The following is a 26,382-nucleotide window of genomic DNA, read 5'->3' as shown; positions in this document are numbered from 1 at the left end:
TACGGCATGAAACAGCGTGCTATTGCTCGGCAGTATGGCATCACTCAAGGTCAGGTGTCAAAGATCCTGAAACGAAATGCTCAGAGGGGTGTCCCTACTCCAATACCGAGGCCAGGACGTCCCCGCAGAACCACAAGGAGGGATGATCGCCAGCTGCACCGGTTAGTCCGCAATGGCCGTACCAAGTCAGCTAATCGGCTTAGGGCTGAGCGGCAGCAACTGACAAATGTGCCTGTATCCAGAAGGCTAGTCAACCAACGACTGATTCAAGCAGGCTATCGTGCCAGGCGTCCCCTGAGAAAGCCACGCCTGACGAGACAACACCGCCAGCGCCGATTGCAGTGGGCCAGAGAGCACCATCAATGGCAGCCAGGACACTGGAATCACGTGATCTTCAGTGACGAGTCTAGATTTCTGGTCTATCGTCAAGATGGCCGCGTCCGAGTGCGCAGACAAGTGCATGAAGCCTAAAACGAAGATTGTATAGTGCCAAGAGTCAAAGCGGGAGGTGGTAGGGTGACTGTTTGGGCTGCTTTTCATGCAGGGGGCAAAACTGACCTGGTTGTTCTGAATGGAAACCTGAACCAGTTCAAGTACAGGGTCATTCTGGAAGAAACATTGCTTCCATTTGCTCGTGCAGCCTTTCGAGGAAACTTTGTCTTCCAAGATGACAATGCACGGCCTCATCGTGCTCGCATGATCCAACACTTTCTTGCTGACCGTGGTGTAGAGCATATGGAGTGGCCTGCCATGTCCCCGGATATGAATCCGATAGAGAACTTGTGGGCAGAATTAACGCGTCAAATCGACCACTTGGACCAGCAGCCGACCTCTGTGCGTGAATTGCAGCAGGCTATTGTCACTGCATGGCAAGCGATTCCTGTCCAAACCTTGCCAAATCTCGTGAACAGCATGCCTCAGCATGTACGTGCTCTCCTGAATGCCCGTGGGGGTTACACGAAGTACTGAACTGTAATTTTACTGTCCGTAATCCCAGTCGTAATTTTCATTTGTTTTTGTTAAAACATTTTTTGGCTAATGTGCAAAATAAAGAGATACTTCTGGAAAACGTACAGAAGTTTAACACAGTACTGTCCGTGAATTGAGTTCGATATCAGTTTCCATCACTTTCAAGGATCAATTTATTTGCTTCGAAATGTCAAATGTGGTTTTTGTATCTTTTAAAGGTCACATTAACAAAATCTAGAATAATTTCAACATAATTGCAATGAACTTTTGGTTCTAAGACATCTTGAAAAGTAAGTTCACCCCCACAAAAAAAATATTCCATATTAAATGCCAAGTCTGTATATATATATATATATATATAACTGTAAGAAATAGTAGAAACTCCAAAGTACGAGCAGGGCGTCTCATTTGTATTGAATAAATAATCGTTAGATTAAATAAGACGCGGACGTAGCTTCAGGACGTCGATCTTTAATTGTCGACTCTTCTGAGTCTACAAAAACAGCAGGCATGTATATCAGTCAAGTATGTATGGTGATATGTGTGTGAGATGTGTGATGTGTGTAGAAAATGCATACAGAAGGAAGAGCCACGCCAAAGTTCACTCACCAGCCCCAAGTTCAACGGAAGTGACCGTTTGCGTTACAGTTAGGGTGCACGTGCATATACAAATACTGTATAGAGATATACATACATAAACACACAAGCATATATTCATATCCCATTTATATTCATATAATATATTTATATATTTATATAAATGACATATAAAGGTAGAATGAATGAATGAATGAATGATGAATTAATGAATGGGTTACGGTTAACAATTTGATTGGGTTGATGTGGGAACATGCTTTAGTCATCAAAATTTATGCCATGAGGGACTTTTGTCCGAAGTTTGTGTATTGTTACATATTTATGTGAATGTATGTGGATTACCATTCAGGTCTTTGCTTATCCGTGTGTAGTATATTAAGGGTTGTTGTGATTGGAGGGTCAGGAGCCCTTCTGAACAAGTGGCCGGAAACGGAAGTGACCGAAAACGGAAGAGGAAAAGACACGAGGAAAAAAGGACGAGGATTCTTCTTCCTCGCCCCGCTCCGACGAAAGGTGGGATTGATTGAGCCGTGTGGAAAAGCGGCGTTCCCGAGCCTGTCTGGCGAGAGGAGTTACCGGGACGGATACCTGCCCGGTGGACGTCAAACTGTCGTGTGGCCGTGCACCGAGCCAGCGTTTGGCGCCGTTCGCGACACCGTCTAAAAAGACGCGTACGGGTCGCCCGTTGGGGTCTAACACGCCTGGCAAGCGGCGTGGGGCGTTTGGCTTGCTTTCCCGTCCCCGCTTCGCGTGGCCACGAGGGGCTGTAGCCGGGGTGCCTGGTACGATACCTGCCCGGTGGAAACACGTCCACCCGGGGTTCGTTCAACCGCCCGAGTGCGGCGACGCCGACCATCATCTTGGTCAGGAGGGGCCCAGAGACATTGTGCGGGACCGAGACCAAAAGGGGGTCGTGAGTACTCACCGGGACACACGTATATAAGATGGCCATCTTAATCATAGGGAATTGATTGTGGGTTGGGAATTGTTGATGGTTGTGTATTGTTGATTGCTCGGGAAAAATCTCCGTGGTTGTGTCATTGAAAGTGTATGGTATCATTACCATTGGAAATATATCCTTGAACATCAGTTGTCTCTTGGGTGAAATTCATATGGATTGCGTGGCGAAAGCGCATATATAATACAGCTTTCTGGCGAAGTTCCTCTCACGGTCCGGGGGTCACCGAGACCAGGTATTCACCGAGGGGACCACGTAACAGAATTGGGGGCTCGTCCAAATTACGATTTGCGGTTTCGCAATTGGGTCTACGTCCGGGATTTAAAATTGTATAAAATAATAAAATAATATTTTTTTATTAATTAAAATTTATTAATTAATTATTAATTGGTAAATTTATTTGAGAAATTGGGGTAAAGTCTTGGGTGAAGGTTAACAGGTGTTAACGATAGGCACCATGGCGTTTGTGGCACAGAACTTTGGGGTAACCCCGAGTGAGGCACAGTTCCGAGCGTTGCTAAAGTCGGACCTCTTGAAATTGGCCAAACATTTTAACTTGGAGGTCCGAACTAATTTGAGGAAGGCAGAGTTGCAGGCCACGGTGATACAATCTATGGTGGGATTAGGAACATGGGACGAGTTAGCCTGGGAGTGGCTACCCGAAGAACCAGAAGACGTTGAGCTCCGGAAACTGGAGTTGCAATTACGGAGCCAGGAACGGATCAAAGAAGAAGAAAGGAAAGCAGAAGAGAGGAGAGAAGAGAAACAAGCAGAGGAAAGGAGAGTGGAAAGAGAACTCCAGGAAAGGTTAAAAGAAGAAGAAAGGAAAGCAGAAAAGGAAAGAGCAGAAGAAGAAAGGAAAGCAGAAGAGAGAAGAGAAGAGAAACAAGCACAAGAAAGGAGAGTGGAACGAGAACTCCAGGAAAGGTTAAAAGAAGAAGAAAGGAAAGCAGAAAAAGAAAGAGCAGAAGAAGAAAGGAAAGCAGAGGAGAGGAGAGAAAAGCGGAAAGGGAATTAAAGGAACGTGACATGGAGCTTCAGCAAGAAATTAAATTCAAGGAGCTGGAGTTAATGAGAGAACGGGGAGAGGCACCACCCTTGCTGACGGGGTCGACACCTTACCAGAAAACCTGGGATGTGGGCAGACATGTGAGGCTGGTTCCACCGTTCAGTGAAAAAGAAGTCGCGAAATTTTTTCCACACTTTGAGAAAGTGGCTCGACAATTAAACTGGCCGGAGGAGGCCTGGACCATACTCGTGCAAAGTGTGCTGGTGGGGAAAGCTCAGGAAATTTATTCGGCGCTACCAATGGACCAATGTGCAGATTATGAGGTACTGAAGACGCACATCCTCAAAGCGTATGAGTTGGTTCCGGAAGCTTACAGGCAAAAATTCAGGAATGCCAGGAAGAGGGAGAGTGAGACCCATGTGGAGTTTGCCAGAGTGAAAGAAAACATGTTTGATCGGTGGTGTGAGTCAAAAGGAGTCGGGAAAGACTTCGAGACATTGCGGGACTTGATCCTGGTGGAGGAATTCCAGCAGTGTGTCCACGAGGACATCAAAGTGTACCTGCAGGAAAAGAAGGTACCAAAGTTGTGGGACGCAGCCACCATGGCAGATGATTATGCCTTAACCCACCGAATAGGGGTCCACGAACCTAACTCCTCGCCTAGATCTCCGCAGGGGAGGTGGGGAACAGCAGGTGCGGAGAACGACCATACATGGCGGCGGCCTCGAGATGATTATGGGGACAACTATGATACCCCACCTGTTCGAAATCAGAGGGATGCGGGCCCAAGACAAACTTATAGTTCGGGGGGCCCGAGGCAGACCACGAGTTTTTCCTCCGGGCCTACTTGCGCTTTTTGCAAGAAACCTGGACACTTGATGTCCAGTTGTTACCGCATGAAAAGCGAAGACCCAGAGCGGAGTCCGACTACTACGACTCCAAACGCAATGGCCATTGTGAGAAATCGCCATCAAAAGGGTTACCAACCATTTATTTCAGAGGGGTTTGTGTCACGGGATGGAGCCTCGACTAACCGGAAACCGGTTAGGATATTGAGGGACACAGGGGCACATCAATCTTTAATGCTTGAAGGCATTTTGCCATGGTCCGAGTAGACGGCAACGGGGGATAGTGTTCGTTTACAGGGGATCGGGGGCGGTGTTAGTGCTCCCCTTCATGTCATCCATTTGGAGTCCGATTTGGTGTCAGGACCGGTCACCGTCGGTTTACAAGCCACGCTTCCTGTAGAGGGTGTATCTGTGGTTATCGGGAATGATTTGGCCGGGGGTCAAGTTTATGGTAACCGGAGGGTTGGTAAAGAGCCCAGCAGGGAAAATAACACCACACCAGCTCGGGATGGCGACAAAAGTGCCAAGTTATTTGTAGGGGGACTGAACTTCAAAACAGAGGAAGAAGTTCTGACCTCTGTCTTCAACAGATATGGGCCGCTGGTGGAAGTGCGGTTGGTAAGAGACTGGGAAACGCAACAGTCAAGAGGGTTCTGCTTTGTCACGTTTGCCAGCACAAAAGACGCCAGAGAGGCAGAGAAGAATTGGAATGGCAAGGATTTGGAGGGTCGGACCATAACAGTAGGGAAGGCATTTCGTAGGCGTCGAGAGGTCTACAGGAGAGGACAACTGGGCGGTAGTTTTGGTGGTGGCCGCGATCAATATTATTATGGAGGCTCCCTGAGTTACGGCCGCTCCCGAAGGAAGGATTGGCAAAGTAGTGGCCGAGAAGGAGACCGCTATTCATGGGACTACAGGGACAAGTGGTCCCACCCTAATTATTAGGGAAGTTCTGAGAAGTTGAAGCACTGAATGCGGCGGAGCCGCCGAGCCAAGATTCCTACACGGATTAACCGTGAACGCCGTTCCTAAAGGCGTCCATGTAGTGAACTTTCATGCACGGACTAACCGTGAACTCCACGTTCCTCAAGGCGCCCATGTAGAGAACTTTCCTGCACGGACTAACCGTGAACTCCACGTTCCTAAAGGCATCCATGTAGTGAATACTCGGCTTGGCCTCCCGGGAAAAAGTGCTATCGAGTGGCTTAACTTTGGATCTTTGATCAACCCCTTAACCTTCATTCGCAAGAAACTGACGGTCAAAGTCAGAGGGTCATGAGATGGAGTTTGATTTGGCAGGGACAATGTCGTTGCTGGTGCTTAGTCCAGAGGGAGTAATCTGGAGGGGTTGTGGTGAAATTTTGGTTGCTTGATTTTTAAGTGATAACTGTGCCCGGGGGGAACTGATAATGTGGGGGGGGGTTGAGTTATCTGGTTTGTTTCTCCAAATTGGCCGGCAAAGAAAGTTTTCGCTGGGTTCAAACTTTCTTTCTTGAAGGGGGGGAGTGTTACATATTTATGTGAATGTATGTGGATTACCATTCAGGTCTTTGCTTATCCGTGTGTAGTATATTAAGGGTTGTTGTGATTGGAGGGTCAGGAGCCCTTCTGAACAAGTGGCCGGAAACGGAAGTGACCGAAAACGGAAGAGGAAAAGACACGAGGAAAAAAGGACGAGGATTCTTCTTCCTCGCCCCGCTCCGACGAAAGGTGGGATTGATTGAGCCGTGTGGAAAAGCGGCGTTCCCGAGCCTGTCTGGCGAGAGGAGTTACCGGGACGGATACCTGCCCGGTGGACGTCAAACTGTCGTGTGGCCGTGCACCGAGCCAGCGTTTGGCGCCGTTCGCGACACCGTCTAAAAAGACGCGTACGGGTCGCCCGTTGGGGCCTAACGCCTGGCAAGCGGCGTGGGGCGTTTGGCTTGCTTTCCCGTCCCCGCTTCGCGTGGCCACGAGGGGCTGTAGCCGGGGTGCCTGGTACGATACCTGCCCGGTGGAAACACGTCCACCCGGGGTTCGTTCAACCGCCCGAGTGCGGCGACGCCGACCATCATCTTGGTCAGGAGGGGCCCAGAGACATTGTGCGGGACCGAGACCAAAAGGGGGTCGTGAGTATTCACCGGGACACACGTATATAAGATGGCTATCTTAATCATAGGGAATTGATTGTGGGTTGGGAATTGTTGATGGTTGTGTATTGTTGATTGCTCGGGAAAAATCTCCGTGGTTGTGTCATTGAAAGTGTATGGTATCATTACCATTGGAAATATATCCTTGAACATCAGTTGTCTCTTGGGTGAAATTCATTTGGATTGCGTGGCGAAAGCGCATATATAATACAGCTTTCTGGCGAAGTTCCTCTCACGGTCCGGGGGTCACCGAGACCAGGTATTCACCGAGGGGACCACGTAACAGAATCCAAAAGGACTCACGTTTCAGAATCGTGGTGTGTGATCGATTTGTGATTGATTCAATGGCAGAGATCTGAATGTCATTTATAGAGTGATCCGGTTGATTAAAGTGTATCGTGTAAGGTAGAGATTTGCCCTGACTGGTGTGGAAGTTATTGATTTCTGACCGGGTGTTATTAAATCGTGTGTAGAGTGTATTTTCAGTTTTTCCAACATATTGTTTGGTGCACTTTTGGCAAGTGATTAGGTATATGACCCATGTAGATTTGCAGTTCATATAGGAGGTGATGGGGAATTTTTGTCCAGTGCTAGAACTACAGAATTTGTTTCCTTCGAGTAAATGCTTGTGAATAATGCATTTGTTTGCTGTGCATTTATAGAAGCCAGGGATCCTAGTTTCTTTGTTGTGGGGCTGTGGGTGCTTTGCTTTTACCAAGAGGTCCCTGAGTGTCCGACCACGTCGAAATGATGTTAGTGGAGGTTGAGGAAAAGTGGTGCCGAGTGTTTCTGATTGATGGAGGAGAGGAAGGGCCTTATTCAGAATACTTGGCAATTGGGATGAGGTAGCAGAGTAGGTGGTTACCAGTGGGACACGGTTAGTTGCAGGTTTGGGTTTGTAAGTCAGAAGGTCTGCTCTCGGTATGTGTTTTGCTCGGGTTATTGCTTCTTGCACAGAGTGAGGGTCATTGTTTCTTGCAATGAAGTGTGTTTCTAATTGGCAGAGAGAAGTTTCTTCTGCCATTTTTGTTGAGCAAATGCGTCTTACTCTGAGTGCTTGACTGTATGGTATGCTTGCAATTGTATGTTTAGGATGAGATGAAGAAGGGAGAAGGTAAGAGTGAGTGTCTGTTGGTTTGGTGTATAGTTCTGTTTCGAGTCTGTTATTTTGAAGCGTGAGTGATGTGTCTAGAAAGTGAACTTCGGACTGTGAGCTGTCGAATGTGAACTTGATGGTCGGATGAATCAAATTTAATTCATTTTGGAATTGGGTGAGACTACGGGGGGATTTTGACCAGATGAACTGGATGTCATCAATATAACGTACCCAGGATTTTTCCAAGATATATAATATATATATACACATACATACACATGCATTATGTGTGTGTTCAGATATATGCACATACATAAATACAAGCTATCCTCTGGGCATGAGGAACACTTTCTGTAGCATGGTTTACAGCCGTACAGTTTGTTTTTTTTCCTGGAAATTCTAAGAGCGCGAATGTTGAGATGGCAGAAAAAGAGGTGCAGTAATAAGGGTGTATCAACGTCACTTGCCGTAAATCAATTTCCGCAACTTGCCCCACACACCCAATCAGCGGCATCTCTTGACTTGCCACGCTTGCTTTGGCTGGGCATTTATCAATGTGAATAATAAAAACATTTGGGGATTGATATGGTACCATTTTCGATTTTGTGCGACCAGTGGTTTGGGAAAAGATGCAAAAATGACTCACAGACATTGGATCTTATTTTATAGACATTAGGCACAAAATTGTGGGGTTTTGATTCCCCATGCTGTAGTTTCATACTTTCTTCCCTTACTTTGCTCTTCCACATCCCTCCTATTCCTCCTCTTCCTTCTCTCCTCTCCCCTCTTTTTTTTTTTTTTTTTTTTTTTTGTATACAAGATCGAGGCTCGTGAAAGAGCGAACATTAATCACACAGAAAGACAAACAGACACATAAAACAAATAACCGGGAGCGGTAGACAAGATGGGGAGAGAGGGGGAAGGACACAAACACAACATTTGAGAGCAGGGACCGAGAGACGTGGAGACATCGAGAGATCTGTGGGAGGGAGAGGGCTTTGGGGGGGAGGCATGTGAAGGGGGGGAGGCATGTGAAGGGGGGGGGGGGGGTGGGAGAGGTATAAACATATGGACACTGCCAGGATTTCCAGGAAAGAAGTTGGAATTTCAAACAAGGTGGATCTGGGGTGAATTAGTGGGGGTAGAAAAGATCAAGGTTATGGATGGGGGAAGATAAGAGATGGTGGTGAACAGCTGTTTTAAAGACCTGGAGGGAGGAGAGGGATTGAAGGGAGTGTGGGAGTTTGTTCCACAGGCGGGAGAAAAGAGGAATGAAAGAGTGAAGGTGAGCAGAGAGCCGAGATTTCGGCAGTTTAACCATCAGAGGGTTGCTGGCAGATCTTGTGCGACCTGTAGGAATATTTGGGGGACAGAGCACAGAGAGAGCTGGGGGAGCAAGGCCAGAGAGGAGTCGGTAGAAGACAGAAAGGCCACCTACCTGCCTGCGGTGAGTGAGTGAAATGCCCTTGGAGATAGCTTCATCGCGGGAGATTCCAATGATTTTGAAAGCTTTGGATTCAACAGCGTGAAGCCGAGCCAGGTGTGAGGCAGGAGCACCAGCCCATAGGGGAGAACAGTATTCCATTGAGCTGCGGATGAAAGCCTTGTATGTGGTGAGGAGCTCAGGTGTGCCGAGGAAGGACTTCGCACGACGGAGGATGCCCAGTCGGCGACTGGCTTTGGAGGCCAGCTTGGAAATGTGGTTTTCCCAAGAAAGATCATGGCAGATAGTGAGACCCAAAAGCTTGAGTGACAGAACTTCTTGGAGAGGATTGTTGAGAAAGTAGATGGGAGGGTTGTCCAGTCGATCTTTTCGGAGAGACATAGTAAGAGAGTGAGATTTGTCAGGATTGAAAGACATGTTCCACTTGTTTGACCAGTCTGTGATTTTGTCCAGGTCTTCAGAGAGTGAGGAGGCTGCAGACTGCCGATCTGAGGGAAGAGGAATGGAGCGGCAGAGAGTGGAGTCATCAGCAAAGAGATAGAGAGGATTTTCCAGAGAGTCAGAGAGATCATTGATAAAGACCAGAAAAAGCACAGGGCCCAGCACACTTCCTTGGGGAACTCCAGCCTGAACAGGAAGGGGAGATGAGAGAAATCCATTCAGGGCCACACGTTGACTACGACCAGAGAGGAAGTCCGCAAGCCATGCATGGAGATTTCCATGGATACCATAGGAGGAGAGTTTGGTGAGCAGAGCTGGGTGCCAGACCGTATCAAAGGCCCTTGATATGTCAAGGGAGACAGCTCTGATTTCCTGTTTGGCATTGAGGACCTCCATCCATTGTTGAGACAGCAGAAGCAGCATGTCCAGAGTAGAGTGACCTGGTCTGAAACCAAATTGATGATCAGAGATCAAGCCATTGGAGAAGAGGAAAGATTTCATATCCGAAGCAATGATGGATTCCATGACTTTGCTGATAATTGGGAGCAGGCTGATTGGTCTGTAGTTGCAAGGATCTGTTTTTGCACCTTTTTTGTGTAAAGCGGTAATGTTAGCTGATTTCCAGGATGCTGGCAGATGACCTTGAGCAAAAGATAGGGTGAAAAGAACAGAGAGAGGGTGAGATAGAGCGGCAGAGCAGGATTTTAGGACCCGTGGGCTGATGCCGTCTGGTCCAGTTGCAGAATCAGAGTCGAGGTTTGACAAAAACTCCTCCACCTTGTCAGGAGAGAAGGACACAGAGTCCAGGAGCAGTTGGGTTCGACTGGGAATGGTGGGAACAGAGAGAGATGGGTTTGGGACTAAGGATTTTGAGGCGAACACAGAGTTGAGGCATTCGGCTTTGTCACGTGCGATGTCAACTGTGTGGCCATTTGAGGTAAGGGAGGGGATGGAGGGGGAACAAACACCAGAAACGGATTTGACCAGACGCCACCAGGATTTGGAGGAAGGAGACAGGTTTGAGAGTTCATTCTTGAGTGAGGAGAGATAGTGCTTCCTGGCACTCCTGAGGGTAGACACACACTTGTTCCGGGCTTGGTGGAAGGAACTGAGATTTCCTTCAGTTGGATTAGCCTTCCAAGAGGCAAAGGCAAGTTGTTTCAGGGCAACTGCCTCACCACAAGATTCAGTGTACCATGGACGGGAGGAAGGGTAAGACAATTGAAGGCGAGATGGGATAAATCTGTGCATGAGAGAGATCAGTTTGCTTTGGAAGAATTCCCAGGAAGAATTGATGTCAGAGGCAGTGGAGATGGGAGACCAATCCAGACGATTGATGGCTGCTTCAAGACCGTCCCAGTCGGCCTGAGTGAAATGCCAGACTCGTCGACGCTGAGGAGGCTCTCTGAGAATGGCCAGAGAGATGTCCACTTTGACAAGCACATGATCAGAAGAACCGATTGGAGCAGAAGAAGAGCAGCAGACATTAGCAGGGAAGTTTGTCATAACCAAGTCTAGAAGAGAAGATACTCCATTGGCTGAGATCCGGGTCGGGAAATTGACAGATTGTGTCAATCCCAGTGAGTCACAGAAGTCCTTTGCTGAGGTGCCATGACTAGTGAGAGAGGAACCCACACCCAACCAGGTGGCATGATGACAGTTGAAGTCACCACATATGAGGAAGAGAGAGTTGGGATGAGTGGATAGAAGTTGGTCCATGTTGTCAGACATGGAAGGATGAGGCCCCGGATGTTTGAGGTCCATACCGTTAATGAAGAGAGAGGGGGAGCATCGGGTACAGGACAGGGGAGGGGAGGAGTAGGGTAAGATGAAGGATGAGAGGGGGAGGTAGGGAGAGAAGTTGATAGTGTTTCAGATGTTGCAGAAGAGTTCCAAGAAAGGGAAGGATGAGGAGGATGAAAGGTTTGATGGTGAAGGGATGCGGCACAGTGAGGGGTTGTTTGAGGGGGGGCAGAGGAAAGTAGAAGGTTTGGGGGGGTGGAGGTATGAGATAGAAGGGAGACGAAGTGGGGAGGAGGCAGCTTGGAGGAGGAGGGGGGAGGAGCTCTTCATTGCTCAGACAACCTTATGCCTTCACCAAATTTACTGTGGATGTTTTGGCTTTGTGCAAATGAGGAATTTTGCTCTACTTTTCTTCCTATACCCTTCATTGTTTTGCAACATGCTATAAAAAGTGTGTGTTACACTTAAACCGAAAGCTGATTTTGTCTTGCCAAATGAAGCCTTAACTTGAAAACATTTGTTCAACAGTGATGCCTAACATTTAAGCTCCCTCTTTGGGGTTACATCGTTGGTATTTTCCCTCTCCCTACCACTCCCCCTACCCCCTCTGCATTGTCTTATCTCCCCCACCCCACTTTCATTTTCTGTCTCAATTTACTCAATTATGTGTTATATATAGATAGCCTCCCCATCATGAACACGAACATGCATCCTATCTGTGGGAGCATCGGTAGATTATCGTCGATTCCCACCTCGGGTGTCATGCGGCTGATCGTGGGCATGTCGTAACAGGCGTCCATGAAGTTTGTCACATACTGCTGCAGCTGGAACTTAGAGAGCCACTCGTAAATGGCAAGACCCTCCTGCCATTAGAGGAAAGAGGTAGTGGCAGTGTCGACTTGTTGCGATGCACAGGTAAAACTCAGTGCATTCGTAAATGATTTTATTCATTCGAACCAAACTTACCTTGTCCAACATGTTCATCTGCTGGGAAGTGTCCCCTTCAAAGTGTTCAGTGGACGGACAACCGGAGACTCGCTGCGGTCGAGATGACTCTGTGGATGGGAAATCTTGCAAGAATCAGTTTTCAAGAACCACAGATTGTTTCAATGAGTAAATACGAGGATGGAAGTGAATGAGGGATGGGGAGTAAATATCTGTTAATTGTATATTTTAGAACATTTGATGAATCTCCTTTCTCCAGGCATTGATGTGGGAACTGTCCGTCAGAAGGACGTTAAGCCAGAGGACCCGTCTGAAGACCCCCAGTGTCTTTCATAGAGAATAGGCGAGCTATCGCTGGCACCCTCCTAACTTACAAATCCCTGACCAAATCACCTTCTGTTGAATGTCAGTTCTGGGCAACAGGTTCGTGAGAAACTTGGGCCAAAAACTCTCCCACGTCCCACCATTTTATGAAATGGTAGGAACGAAAACCATTTCTTTCCCACCATTTCATAGTGAAAACACGATATTGTTGACATACCTATGCATCGGCCACAGAAGGCCTTATCAAAGATTCCCCCAGGAATCCCAAGGCATACCTTTGTACCAGATAACTGGCGCGGTTGCTGCTTTGATGGCAGATAGAGGCTGATCCAGGGTTCGTGCTACATTATCTCATAAACAAAATGATTGCTGAATTCTCGACGAAGAAACAAAACTGCTCCATGATCGAAAGGTTTCAAACCCGAGATCGAAAATTAAATAATAATGAAAATCGCAATCTCCCTCTACTCAATGTGCCGTCCAATCGGTGGACTTTGTCCACTTAGGTTGTGTAATACATGAAAAACAAACTTTGTTAGCCTTTAAAACTTCCCTCTGTACTCGACTTGCACATGTTATGTGAATATTTGTCGCAATTTGAAATCCATTTTGGTCGTTAATTTCATAATGACAACTGAGGTTTAAGAAAAAGTATTTTTGTTAATCTTACGATAATTCACCAAATGTCTGTCTGTCCATTCCCATGTACTGCAAAAACGGCTGAACCGATCGCAACGATATTTTGGGTGGGTATTCCTGGGACCCCTGGGAGTAAAATAGGCTAAATTGTTTTTCCAATTTTCCAAGTTTTCCAATTTTCCAGTTTTTCCAAACACGATGGAATAATATTTACCGATATGAACATTGATGTGGCTTTTATTGAAATTCTTCAAATACTGTTTAGATTTTGATGACAATTATGAACCTGCCGCGAATGCGGAAGTGGACAGATGACGGCAATGCGCAGGTTTGATAATATCCAAATACAACCATCATTCAATCGAAATGTTAAATCGTTAAACGTTAATCGTTTTGTTAAAGTATCAATTGATGATTGGAATTGAGTGAATACAATTACGATTTTGAATTCGTAATTGTGTTCACCCAACCGTACGGAACTTCACATCAGGATTTAAATATTTGTTTGTCACAAATGTTGTTAAAAGTTTATTTTTTATATTAATGTTATTTAATTTGTGATTGGAGTTATGCTGTTTGGAATGAAAAAAGAGATATCGAGTTCAAGTGAATGACGAAATGCCGTTATGGTTTCTACTTTCTAAACCTGAATTCGCGGATCACCATATGCAGATTCGCCATTGACTTGGTATGAAACAAACGTACCCGTTTGTTTGCGAACGGTACGTTTTTCATGGAAGTCCTTCACGAACTTGCTGTCCATGTCTGACGTGCGACTGAAGGTGCTACAGGAATGTGGAATTTATTGGTTTCATGCTTTAGCATTCAGCGTTTCTGCATTGTCTGTTTGCTTCTGGCCTCCCACCTGTGCGTAGCACGGGTACCTCACAAGTAATGGTAATACACCTTTCACTATGTGGAACTGTGAGCGCAGGCGAGAGCGGTTCTGGCACAACTCACCGTGGGCGATGCTCTGTTGCTTTGCACTCGACTCAAGTACAGGCTGCAGAGACTGAACCACCTGAATGGGCTGCGGACATGCGGAGAGGGACGAGGCAGGCATATCACTACCATATAACCCAGCAGGTGCACACGTGATTTCATTCTGATGGTGCAGGCACAATTTACATCCTGGGACGAAAGGGAAGGGAACCGGGACGGCAGACGTTATTGCATATGGTACAACCTTGCCGTCTCCATTGATGCCACGGTGCTGCCCGTTGGTGCTCCCGGCGCTCTGGCCACTGCCAGAGCTCCGACTGCTTCCGACGCTTCCTGTGCTGCCGATACTGCTCCGATCACCTGACCAGCACGATAGAAAGAAAAATCTGCTCAACGTCAGGTCTTCTGATTGTTCACAGGTGTTATCTTGGCTCACCAAAAGCTGTTCATCCACTCAGACATTGAGCTACTAAGTTACATCACTTTTAGAAAACGTATGGCGATAAAAAAGAAAAAAAAGAAAAAAAGACCGATAGTCGAACAACGACATAGCCGGGCTTGGATCTGCCGAGTGGAGGATCTACTGTCCCCCTGTCATGTGACCAGATCCTCAGCTCTGATTGGTGGACGTTTGTGAGGGTCTTGCATACATACACCAGCCGGACAGACAAACACTGTGCCAGACGGCATTGCCCTATGGGCTGCGCTGTAAAAATATGCCTGCCGAACCACATGACCAACTAGAACGGGCACTCGGTAGAGCGCATACCTTCGCCGCAGCTACTGTTCTGTACTTGGCATGGGAGTGTAGGGAACAGAACAACAAAAATAAGATTTTGACCTTTTCGTGACCTTGACCTTGACCTTTGACCCGATTGCTCCCAAAATCTAATCAAATGTGTCCCGTATAATAACCAATCATCCCACCAAATTTCATGCAATTCGGTTGAATACTTTTTGAGTTATGCGAATAACATACACACACACACACAGACATACAAATAAATACACAGCGATCAAAACATAACCTTCCGCTTTTGCGAAGGTAATGATCTAGAGATAAATTGCTGAGCAATTTCTCTCTAGATCAATTTTCATACTGATCGCATCAAGTGTTCTACTTGTTGATTTATGACGTCATAATGAAGGCACCTATGACGTCATTAACATATGTTATTCCCCTTGTGGCGTACTTTACTATGAGCCCCCTTTCAATTTTTCCATGGAGTGGTTTTGGAGATATAGAGGTGCAAAAATTTTCGGTTTTTCCAAGATGGCGGCCGAACCACGTGACCTATGATGTCATAGTTATCATTAAACATTTATACAGGTGGAGTTGCACCTATGGTGAAAATTTCCTGTCAATCGGACCAACGGTTGCAGAGAAAATCATTTATTCTGTGCGGACAAACAAATAGACAAACAAACAAACAAACAGGCTCAAATGCAATACCTTCTCCTCAGGCGAGGGTAACTAGCTCAAAATTGATGGCGTGTCATCGCAATTCCTCCACACCTCCCACCGAAAGAAAAGTTGAAAGATGGCAAAAACATTCCACAAGGAATGACCCAATATCAAATTCGGGTTAATGTTCTTCCCTGTATTATCCCTGGTGTTGGGCTAGCGGCTAGGGTGCCGGCTTAGGATAACCTAGGATCCTGGGTTCGAATCTCGGTCGAATCTCGGTCGAATCTCGGTCGAATCTCGGTCGATCGCCGAATTAATGCCAGGGGGGTTGACTCAGCCTGTCATCCTTCCGAGGTCGGCTAATTGAGTACCAGTTCACTGGTAATTCCCTGTTTGTCGTTGAAGGCGGCAAAAAGGGTTGGCGTCAGGAAGGGCATCTGGCCGTAAAACATTGCTTCAAAAAGGGGACCAAAAAACAACAACTACCACAGTCCCCGAAAAGGCCAACCCCCGCTTTGCGGGGAAAAATGGCCTCTAAACGGTGGTTTTGGTTTTGGTTTTTTTGGTTCTTCCCTGTATTGACTCCTGCGACCCTAAGTTTTCACCCCCAGGGACATGAACTGGGGGTCAAATTCAAAAAGTCGTTACATATTTCACGCATCCCCGAATGTTGTTTGCATATACAAAGTTTGGTTTAGAAATGCGCACATAGTTGCAGTTTTCGATTTTTCACCCCGCTCCAGGGTGCGAAACAAAAAAGACTGATCTTGCACCTTCGTTCAAAGTGGTGATCAGAACGACGACGTTTGGTGAATTTCTGCACAACCGTTTAGGAGGAGATAGCGTGAAGGACGACGGACAGACAGGTGGAGCCGATTACAATATCCCCCCGGTTTTTTCAGAAAGCGTGGGGAGAATAATAACAAGAGCGAGATTTGCTTTACAATACATATGTCTCTGACCAAGTATCAGTTCAATATCGGTAAACACATCTTTATTTGGGCGGTGTATAATGCTGGGTTCAGTGCCGAAAATAATAATAATAATAAAATAACCTGATGTGCATACATGAAGCAAAAACACGTGTACAGCGCCAATGGGTATAAAGCAGTGAGGTGGAGTCAGGCCATCTGTCCAGCCAATGGGTATAAAGCAGTGAGGTGGAGTCAGGCCATCTGTCCAGCCAATCGGTATAAAGCAGTGAGGTGGAGTCAAGCCATCTGTCTAGCCAATGAGTATAAAGCAGTGAGGTGGAGTTCGGGCAACTGAAAACAGACCCATGCATAACATGTGATATCGTCTAAATTCAAAAAGGGCACAACTCCGTGAAAATTTGGGGAAATGCTCCAAAGCTCAAACTTATTCTGCACCTTCTCATAATAAAGCCGTGTGCCAAGTTTCAGTTGAATATGTTAAAGGGTATGGGGGAAAATTCTAGAAAACCACAGGTGGGACGGACAGATAGATGGAGAGCAAACCTATAGTCCCCTCTGGGTAAGGGATTAATAATATGGATTCCCGCCCAAGGAAATTGAAAACAGGAGGCAGCCATTAAACCCATTAAGCCTGTACATTGGTTGCCAACCTATGGTTTGTCCGTGCTCTATCCTTTCTAAATGGCGAGTGTCGGGCAAGGAAGCAGCACGTACCATTTTTGAGGTCTTTGGCATGACTCAGCTGGGGTTTGAACCAAATATAAACGTTACCCGCCCTACGGGCGGGTCTTCAATTGGGAAGCCGAAATGAAAAGGCAAAATATCAGAAATTGAAGGCAGAAATTTTTTATTTTAAACGATTCATATAAACATCCGTCAAATCATATCACACGTAAATCATCAAAATCAAAACAGTTAATCATTTGTAATTTCGAATTTATTTATTCGAATTGCACGAAAATGTGAATTGTGATTGTGTTTCATTGTGATGTTTGTGCGGCGACGGGCGGTGTGTACAAAGGGCAGGGACTTAATCAACGCGAGCTGATGACTCGCGCTTACTGGGAATTCCTCGTTCGTGGGACACTGTCTCAAGCTCCAGTCCCCATCACGGATGGGGCTCAGCGGTTTACCCGAGCCTGACGGCGAAGGGCAAGGGACACGCTGACCCGTCCAGTGTAGCGCGCGTGTGGCCCCGGACATCGAAGGGCATTAAACGTTCATTAAACATTAAACGTTCATTAAAGGATTACGAAACGAAAAACATTACGAAATTACGTTCACACCGTCACGTCAAACACTACCGTGAACACATACATTGTCACAACATCGTCACAATGAACGTTATGCGAACGCGAATGTTATGCGGGAGTCCAAACCTGAGAATACTGGAGACCAAAGCTGAAATTGGGAAAACTAAATAGCCTATTTTACTCCTGGAGATCCCAGGATTACCCACCCAAAATATCGTTTCGATCGGTTGAGCCGTTTTTGCGGTACCTTCGAACGGACAGACGGACATTTGGTGAATTCTAGTAAGATTACCTACCAGACTCTGAGCGGAAGCCACAACACCACCGAGTTTGATAGATCGCATGTTAATCTGATCAGTGATCAGTGATCACCTCCAGTTTGTCTGGTCTGGGATTCAATACCCCTCCAATTAAAATCAAACCACAAAATATTGCAGAATGTTGCATCATCGAGTATCTAGGCTTGCAAAGATCCTTCAGAGTATATTCTAAGCTGGCTATCCAAGGTGCGAGCACTTGCTTGTGCATGTGGAATACCACAAAACTAGAGGTGTGCGTAAAAAGCGTTTTTGGATGACATGGCTATAAAAGTTTTTTATTTCATTTTTTTTTTTTTTTGTATACAAGGTCGAGGCTCGTGTAAGAGCTAACATTGATCACAAAAAAGACAAACTGACACATAAAACATGATAAAGGGAGCGGGAGAACAGCATGGAGAGCAGGGACATCGGGAGACCTGTGGGAGGAGGAGGGCTTGGGGGGGGGGCATGGGAAGATGGGGAGGCGAGGCATGGGAAGGGGGGGGGGGGGGGTGGGAGAGGTATAAAACACATTGACACTGCTAGGACTTCCAGGAAGGAGGTGGTATTTCAAAAAAGTGGATCTGGGGTGAATTAACGGGGGTAGAAGATATCAAGGTTTTGGATGGGGGAAGATAAGAGATGGTGGTGAACAGCTGTTTTAAAGACCTGGAGGGAGGAGGATTGAAGGGAGTGAGGGAGTTTGTTCTCGAGGTGGGAGAAAAGAGGAATGAAAGAGTGAAGGTGAATAGAGTCTTTATTTTGGCAGTTTAACCATAAGAGGGTTGCAGGCAGATCTTGTGCGACCTGTAGGAATATTTGGGGGACAGAGCCCAGAGAGAGCTGGGGGAGCAAGGCCGGAGAGGAGTCGGTAGAAGACAGAAAGACCACCAACCTGCCTGCAGTGAGGGAGTGAAAGGCCCTCGGAGCTAGCTTCATCGCGGGAGATTCCAACGTAAAGGTTCAATTTCGTTAATTGGGCCAGGAACGATTTGCAAGCCTGTTGTATCACTTTCAAGAGTGTGTCGTCGTGTTTCCTCCACAAATTTAAAATGCCTTCCTCCTGCTCTTCTTTGCAGGAGTGATGCTCATGGAAGAGCAGGGTAGATCTGATAGTGGGACAAACGTGTAGGGAATGAACAAACAGGAAAAGAGAGGAGGGGAGGAAACACAAAGTATAAAGATAGTTGAGATAGGAAAGGTTAACGGGGGCAATAAAGGTCATGGGTCAGAATTGGGGATGACGAGACGTGGCCGGTGCACTGCTTGTTTGAAGCCCTGGAGGGAAGAACAGCTTCTAGAAGGTGGCTCCGTAGATGCGAGGAGCAAGGAATAAAAGAGTTGAGGCGTGCAGTCAACCTGGATTTTGGAAGTTTAACACCAGTAGGGGTTACTGGAAGAAAGCGTGCATCCTGGAGTTTCTGCGGAGGATTGAGAGAGAGCAGAGTGAGCAATGCAGGAGAATAGATGGTAGAGAACAGAGACCACCGACCTGCACATGTGATGTGAGACCCCACGCTTCAGCCTCACCACGTGCTTCAGCCTCACCCCGTGCTTCAGCCTCACCCCACGCTTCATACTCACCCCAAGCTTCAGCCTCACCCCGTGCTTCAGCCTCACCCCACGCTTCATACTCACCCCAAGCTTCAGCCTCACCACGTGCTTCAGCCTCACCACGTGCTTCAGCCTCACCACGTGCTTCAGCCTCACCACGTGCTTCAGCCTCACCCCACGCTTCAGCCTCACCACGTGCTTCAGCCTCACCACGTGCTTCAGCCACAGCATCCAGCATTGTGATACAGGTGAGAGCCTTTGTAGACTGGGTAGCTCTGAATGTCCAAGGAAAGACTACCCGTGGTCATTGCAGCAACCCTACAGTCAAGCTATGCCGAATGATGTGGACCCAAGCAAGATTGGACTCATTTTCAAACCCATTCCCAAATTCCAATCCCTGGATTTTCCTGAAGCTTCCTTGCAAGTAGAGTTGTTCTTCTGACTGGAATCGCTTCATCAAAATTCAAACCTTATTCCTGAAAAATAATCTTTTCCTACATCAAAGAAGGTCATGAAAACATAACACTTAAAGCAATAAATGGCAGCACAAGGTTCTCAGGAAATGAAATACAGTTGATGAGCTTCTGTGCTGGGAGGTTCCACCCTCCACCCCGGACCTCCAGACCCCCAACATTCAGGCTAAAATATAAAATTCCATAATTATTGGCTCAAAGGTTGAAGGAATGCATCCATCGTGATCTCTAACGGAAACAAATGCACGGCCCGGCTCCGGTCGTACTTACCGTGGACTCTGTAGCAGGGAGAAGGGCCCGAAGTGCCATTTTTTCTCTCTGCAAACCACACAAGAGACAAGATGTGTGTAAATTGTCTGACTTCATTTTTAATTCTCACTTCTTTGGAATGTTAACATCGAAACGCCAATGTGATCTCACGCTAAGATGATACTGTGAAGGTCTTCACCTGCTGGTCGACCAGCCCACACATCCTCACTCGATCCCTGGCTCTCCACTGGCTGCTCTTGCTTGTCAGCATCCACAACTGGCTCTCCTACAGAAACAAACAAGAGGGGTACAACCACTGTCTATGAACCTTCGATGGGCTTCGGTGCCACAATCAATCACTACAAAGCTCATATCAAGCAAAACAAAATTTGCAAATGAACATGCAAATTGTCACATAAACGACACGGACAGTCTTGGAGTCGAGCATGGAGTTGTCATCATCATAATCCAGTCTCTCTTAGTCCACTGCAGGACTATAGCCCCACACAACTCGTTACCTCCACCACCAAAGGTTGACGGAGGTTATGTTCTCACGCCTGTCTGTTTGTGCGTTTGTTTGTGAACAAAATATCTTAAAAAGTTGTCGACGGATTCGGACGAAATTTGGCAGAGATGTAGCGTATGTGACAAGGACGAAATGATTAGATTTTGGAGAAGATCCGCATTCGGATCCGGCTAGTAGAATTTCTTAAGTGATTCTTCACCATTGGGAGATACTGATAGGGCCAAAAACGATACATAGCAGGATATCTCAAAAAGTTATGGACGGATTTGGACGAATCTTGGTGGACTGGTTGTGTATTTGACAAGGACGATTCGATTTGATTTTGGTGAAGATCTGAATATGGATTCGGATATGAGAATTATTTAATTTTTTAAGTGATTCTTGACCATTGGGAGATCGGGCCAAAACCGATACATAGCAGGATATCTCAAAAAGTTGTGGATGGATTTGGACGAAACCTTTTGGACAGGTTGTGTGTGTGACAAGGAAGAATCGATTCAATTTTGGTGAAGATCCGGATCTGGATCCAGCTAGTATAATTTTTAAAGTGATTCTTCACCATTGAGTGATATTGGCCAACCAGGTGGAGGTATGCTGTCTCCTGAGTGCCGTTCTAGTGTTGAGGGTGTTTTTTTGGTTTATTCGTCACACTTACCAAGTGCGGGCTCATGAGAAAGCCAAGGCAGCAATGCGCAATTTGTTCAGGGAGCCGGCGATAACTCATATACTCTTGATTTAAACACTCCGAGGTATCGACAACGTCCACCTCCGGCTTAACGTCCATCCGAGGGACGACGGTTGGTGGAGTGATACCCCATTCATGAAACGCCAATCTGACAGTACAAGTCGGGTCAGGAATCGGACCCAGACTACACACCACAGAGGCACGTGCGCCAGCTGCACACCATCTTGTTCCTGTGGTTGCACCCCCATGCATTAAAACAAAACACAATTCTGATATTGTGCGGGCAATCCGTGGACACATGGAAGCGGCTCGATTATAAACATGACAGCACTCGAATTAAATACAGCTTCAAACAATTAATCGATTAAACTGCAATTACAACTTTCATATTGTGTCGCTTCAATGGGAATGATGGGTGCAGGTGGCGGATGTCCAATTGCATTCTGGGTATTTTGAAACGAAGAAAAAAGTTCACCCTAGAGTAAGAGGAGCCAAAGCAAAGCCAAGAGCTCATAAATTGCCCTCCCAGCAGAGGCTGAGCACATCATTTTGTACAATCGCAAGCCACTCCAAAATCAAATAACAAGAGCCGTAACTTGTTAATTTTAACACCGTTCAGGCTCAAATTATACCAATTTCTCAGAGTGGTTAACATATTCCCTTCTGATATTCCAAATTGAGTTTGCAAGTCAATTACCACCAGCAAATATCGATGATAATAAATGTCAAGACAAGCACAACCAACATGCTGACAATATATATATATATATCATTGTGAGACTCCAAACTGTCAGAGGTGAGAGCGCCGGACCCGAATCCTGTACATCCCTTGTTGCATGGTCTTGGGAGCGATAAGCACCACCTGCGTTATCTTGTGCTTCACCATGCACAGCCCGGAGTCAATGGATGAACATGATATATATATATATATATATATATATATATATATATATATATATATATATATATACATATACATACATGTTTTGTGCATGGAAGAGGTTTCGGGAACTGAGTGGCGTGCTGACGAGGAGGGGAGTGTCGTTGAAGCTGAAGGGAAAGGTGTATGCTGCATGTGTGAAAAGTGTTATGATTTATGGGAGCGAGACATGGGTAATGAACGTAGAGCAGCAACGAAGGCTGGAAAGGGTGGAAATGCGAATGGTTCGGTGGATGTGCGGAGTATCGTTGAGAGAGAGGAAGACAAATGATGAATTGCTAAAGACGATGGGAATAGAGCCTGTGATTGATGCTGTGAAGAGGAACAGGTTGAGATGATTTGGTCATGTGTTGAGGAAGGATGAAAGTGATTGGTTGAGAAGACTGATGGAAATGAATGTAGAAGGAAGTAGAGGACGGGGAAGACCGAGAAAGACTTGGCTAAAGATGGTCGAAGAAGAAATGCGGGCAAAGGGGTTAACAAGGGGAGATGCAGAAAATAGGGCAAAATGGAGAAGATTGTCATGGGGACCGCAAGGCTAACCCCTGCTCTAGCAGGGAAAATGGCCTTAAAATGCATGTTGTTGTTGTTGTTGTTGTATAGATATACATAAATAAATAAATATATATATACATAAATCTCGACAGAAACATACATACATAGATATATATGTATATATATATATATATCTATATATATATATATATATATATATATATATATATATATATATATATATATATATATATATATATATATATATATATATACAGTCACGCTATAGCGGGGAAAATGGCCTTAAAACGATCATTCATTCATTCATTTTTCATTCAGTCACGTGAAAAAGTAAGTACACCGCAGGTAAAGTTTTGACTTTTTCAACATATTTCAACATACAGCTATTTGATCTTCATTTCAACAATATTGATAGATAAAGGTGATATAATATAACAAATATCATGAAACATTTACATTTTGTAGTCCATTGTATAATTTAAATAAACATAAATGCAAATTTCGCATGTGGAAAAAGTAAGTACACCCTTGGCTCTAATAGGTGGTATTGCCTCCTTTGGCAGAAACAACCTCAAGTAGGCGTTTCTTATAACTGTCTACCAGTCTCTGACATCGGCTGTGAGAAATTTTTGCCCACTCCTCCATGCAGAATTCTTTCAGCTGTGCGATGTTTGAGGGGTTTCTTGCATGCACAGCTCGTTTCAAATCCCCCCACAACATCTCGATGGGATTTAGATCCGGGCTTTGACTTGACCATTCCAGAACCCTCCATTTCTTTCTTTTCAGCCATTCCTTGGTGGATTTACTGGTATGTTTAGGGTCATTGTCATGTTGCAAGGTCCACCTTCGGTTGAGCTTCAACTTTCTGACAGATGGCCTCACATTATCCTCAAGCACCCTCTGTTACAATGAAGAATTCATCGTGGATTCTATGATGGTGAGCTGCCCAAGCCCTGACGCAGCAAAGCTGCCCCAAACCATAATATTTCCACCACCATGCTTTACAGTTGGTATCAGGTTCTTGTGGTCAAATGCTGTCTTTGGTTTTCGCCAAACATGTCTTCCGGTACTGTGGCTAAATAGCTCTACCTTTGACTCAGCTGTCCAGAGCACATTGTTCCAGAAGTGCTGGTCTTTGCCAAGGTGTGCATTGGCAAAATTTAGTCTTGCCCTGATGTTCTTTCTGGACAGCAAAGGTTTCCTCCTGGCACACTTCCCATGTAGATCAAATTGGTGCAGCCTCTTTCTAATGGTAGACTCGTTCACTTTGACATCAACAGTGGCCAGAGCGACCTGTAGGTCCCGTGATGACATTCTGAGGTTCTTAGAGACTTCTTTCAGCATCTTGCGGTCTGCTCTCGGGCTGAACTTGCTGGGGCGGCCTGGCCTGAACAAGTTGGCAGTTGTTTGGCATCTTCTCCACTTGTAGAGGATCTTCCGGACAGTCGAATGATTGATTTCAAATTGTTTGGAGATCTTTTTAAATCCCTTCCCAGACTCGTAGGCATCTATAACCTTCTTTCTGAAGGCCTCAGAGAGCTCTTTTGATCTGGGCATGGTGACGCCACACACTTCAACAACAAAGAGCAAACCAAACTAAATGTCTGAGGTTTAAATAAGACAGGTTCCTCCAAGATCCTCTCTAACGATGTTCTAATCATTTAGCACCTGAGCTGGTGCACCTGATTCTAATTTTAGGTATTTGAAGTAGTGATAAATGTAGGGGTGTACTTACTTTTTCCACATGCGAAATTTGCATTTATGTTTATTTAAATTATACAATGGACTACAAAATGTAAATGTTTCATGATATTTGTTATATTATATCACCTTTATCTATCAATATTGTTGAAATGAAGATCAAATAGCTGTATGTTGAAATATGTTGAAAAAGTCAAAACTTTACATGGGGTGTATTTACTTTTTCACGTGACTGTATGTATGTATGTATGTATGTATGTATGTATGTATATATGTATGTATGTATGTATGTATGTATATATATATATATATATATATATATATATATATATATATATATATATATATATATATATATATATATATATATATACGTATATGTATATATATATATATTGTTGCGGATGTGGCATTTGGCCTCCATATCCGCTTGTAAATATTCCCCTATTTCCCCAACACTCCCCAACTATCCCCAATCCCCCATTCCCTAGTCCCATTGCCTGTAAATAACACTCTGTAGAACCGACCTTCCCCTTTTTCCCCCATTAAATGTCGTGCCCAGGTCCACCGCATCTCACGTAGACAACTTTCGGACATCTTGCTAGTTATTCTTAGTCTATGTCAGTTAAGGACTCGTTTCCATTAATTCTGACTCTTCGTTGCACCAGAATGTGATTATATGGCACCAGTAGTGAGTTTAGGACCTTCCCATACCTCCTCCCATCTTCTTCCCCAAACAACAACTACAACAACAACTACAACAACAACTACAACAATGGCGCGCACGGGGAGTGTGCGTCCTCACTCCGGCTCGGTTAGCCGCCATTACCCATGTGCGCCGACGGGGTTACCACGAAGGGGCTGCCTGTCGGCCCCTCGTCAAGGGCGGAGCCGGTAACCCCCCACACCCAATGAGAAGCAACGGGCCGATTCCATCTGGGGCGGAGCTAACGAGCCGAGGGCGTGTCACTCCCCGCCGGAGATACGCAGCGACTTACCGGATGTGAAGTCAGATGCGCCTGAACCACGGAGAGCAAAGGACGCCACCCCCAGCGCGACGATACCTCCCCGCATCTTTGGACCGGACCGGGTCGATTCTGTCCTTGAGCCAAGAGTGCACCTTGAGCCATCGAATACCCGCTTTCCTTGCCATCAATCCCCGTGTGAGTCAGTCTTTGTCCTGTTTATCTGTCGTCTGTCGGGGCTACAATAAGACCGTAACTAAGTGCCTATCTTCCTATGCTGTCCCTCTCATTCCTGTAATCTAACCTTCCGCCATAATATAACCTCCTCCGGAGGTCTTGAGAACCGTATCCCTGGTGTCGTGTCATTTTAATCCCAGCCGTTGTGTCCTTTTCCTTCATTGATTTAGCATAGCGCGACTTAGTCAACGTTCGAGCATAATCGGGTAAACGTGCAGACGCGGTCATACCAAACCGCTCGGTAAACCAACATCCACAACCGCGTCTGTAACAATTGGTGTCAGGAGTGTCGGATTCGGACCTGGGACTAAATTCATTTAGCCCAAATTTTGGAACACCAATTGTACCACTAGGGTAACAATTGGTGTTGGGAGGTAGAATTCGATCCGGAGCGCGTTTCCCGCGCTCGAAATTATAACAGCGAAATTTAATTGTGTTTTACAAAATATAAAAACCCGAATTTTGAAAGTCGCGCTATGGCGGATCAAGACAGCTGGGGTCCGGTAGAGGAGAGTGAGGCAGGGTCGGTCCAGGACCAAATTGAGGGACGCGAGGAG

At 45.9% G+C, this 26,382-nt stretch overlaps 1 protein-coding gene across 2 annotated transcripts in view; it reads right to left on the bottom strand.

Annotated features, from left to right (window-relative positions):
- The window catches only part of LOC137426860 (caskin-1), a 313,044-nt gene that overhangs the window by 18,609 nt on the left and 268,053 nt on the right, over positions 1-26,382 (bottom strand). The window contains exons 12-17 of one of the 2 annotated variants that reach the window (XM_068115825.2): positions 20,455-20,541; positions 20,277-20,324; positions 14,329-14,444; positions 14,103-14,172; positions 12,201-12,289; positions 11,987-12,097 (exon numbers count right to left, since the gene is read on the bottom strand). In XM_068115825.2, the coding sequence (XP_067971926.2) occupies positions 11,987-12,097; positions 12,201-12,289; positions 14,103-14,172; positions 14,329-14,444; positions 20,277-20,324; positions 20,455-20,541 (521 nt within the window). The remainder of the gene's footprint in view (positions 1-11,986; positions 12,098-12,200; positions 12,290-14,102; positions 14,173-14,328; positions 14,445-20,276; positions 20,325-20,454; positions 20,542-26,382) is intronic. The other variant, XM_078778949.1, reaches the window with a different exon arrangement.

Source organism: Myxine glutinosa, chromosome 5, assembly GCF_964187855.1.
Source record: "Myxine glutinosa chromosome 5, kmMyxGlut1.1, whole genome shotgun sequence".
Taxonomy (NCBI): domain Eukaryota; kingdom Metazoa; phylum Chordata; class Myxini; order Myxiniformes; family Myxinidae; genus Myxine; species Myxine glutinosa.
Note: the sequence above shows the minus strand (reverse complement) of the source record. Positions and strands in the feature narration are given on the sequence as shown.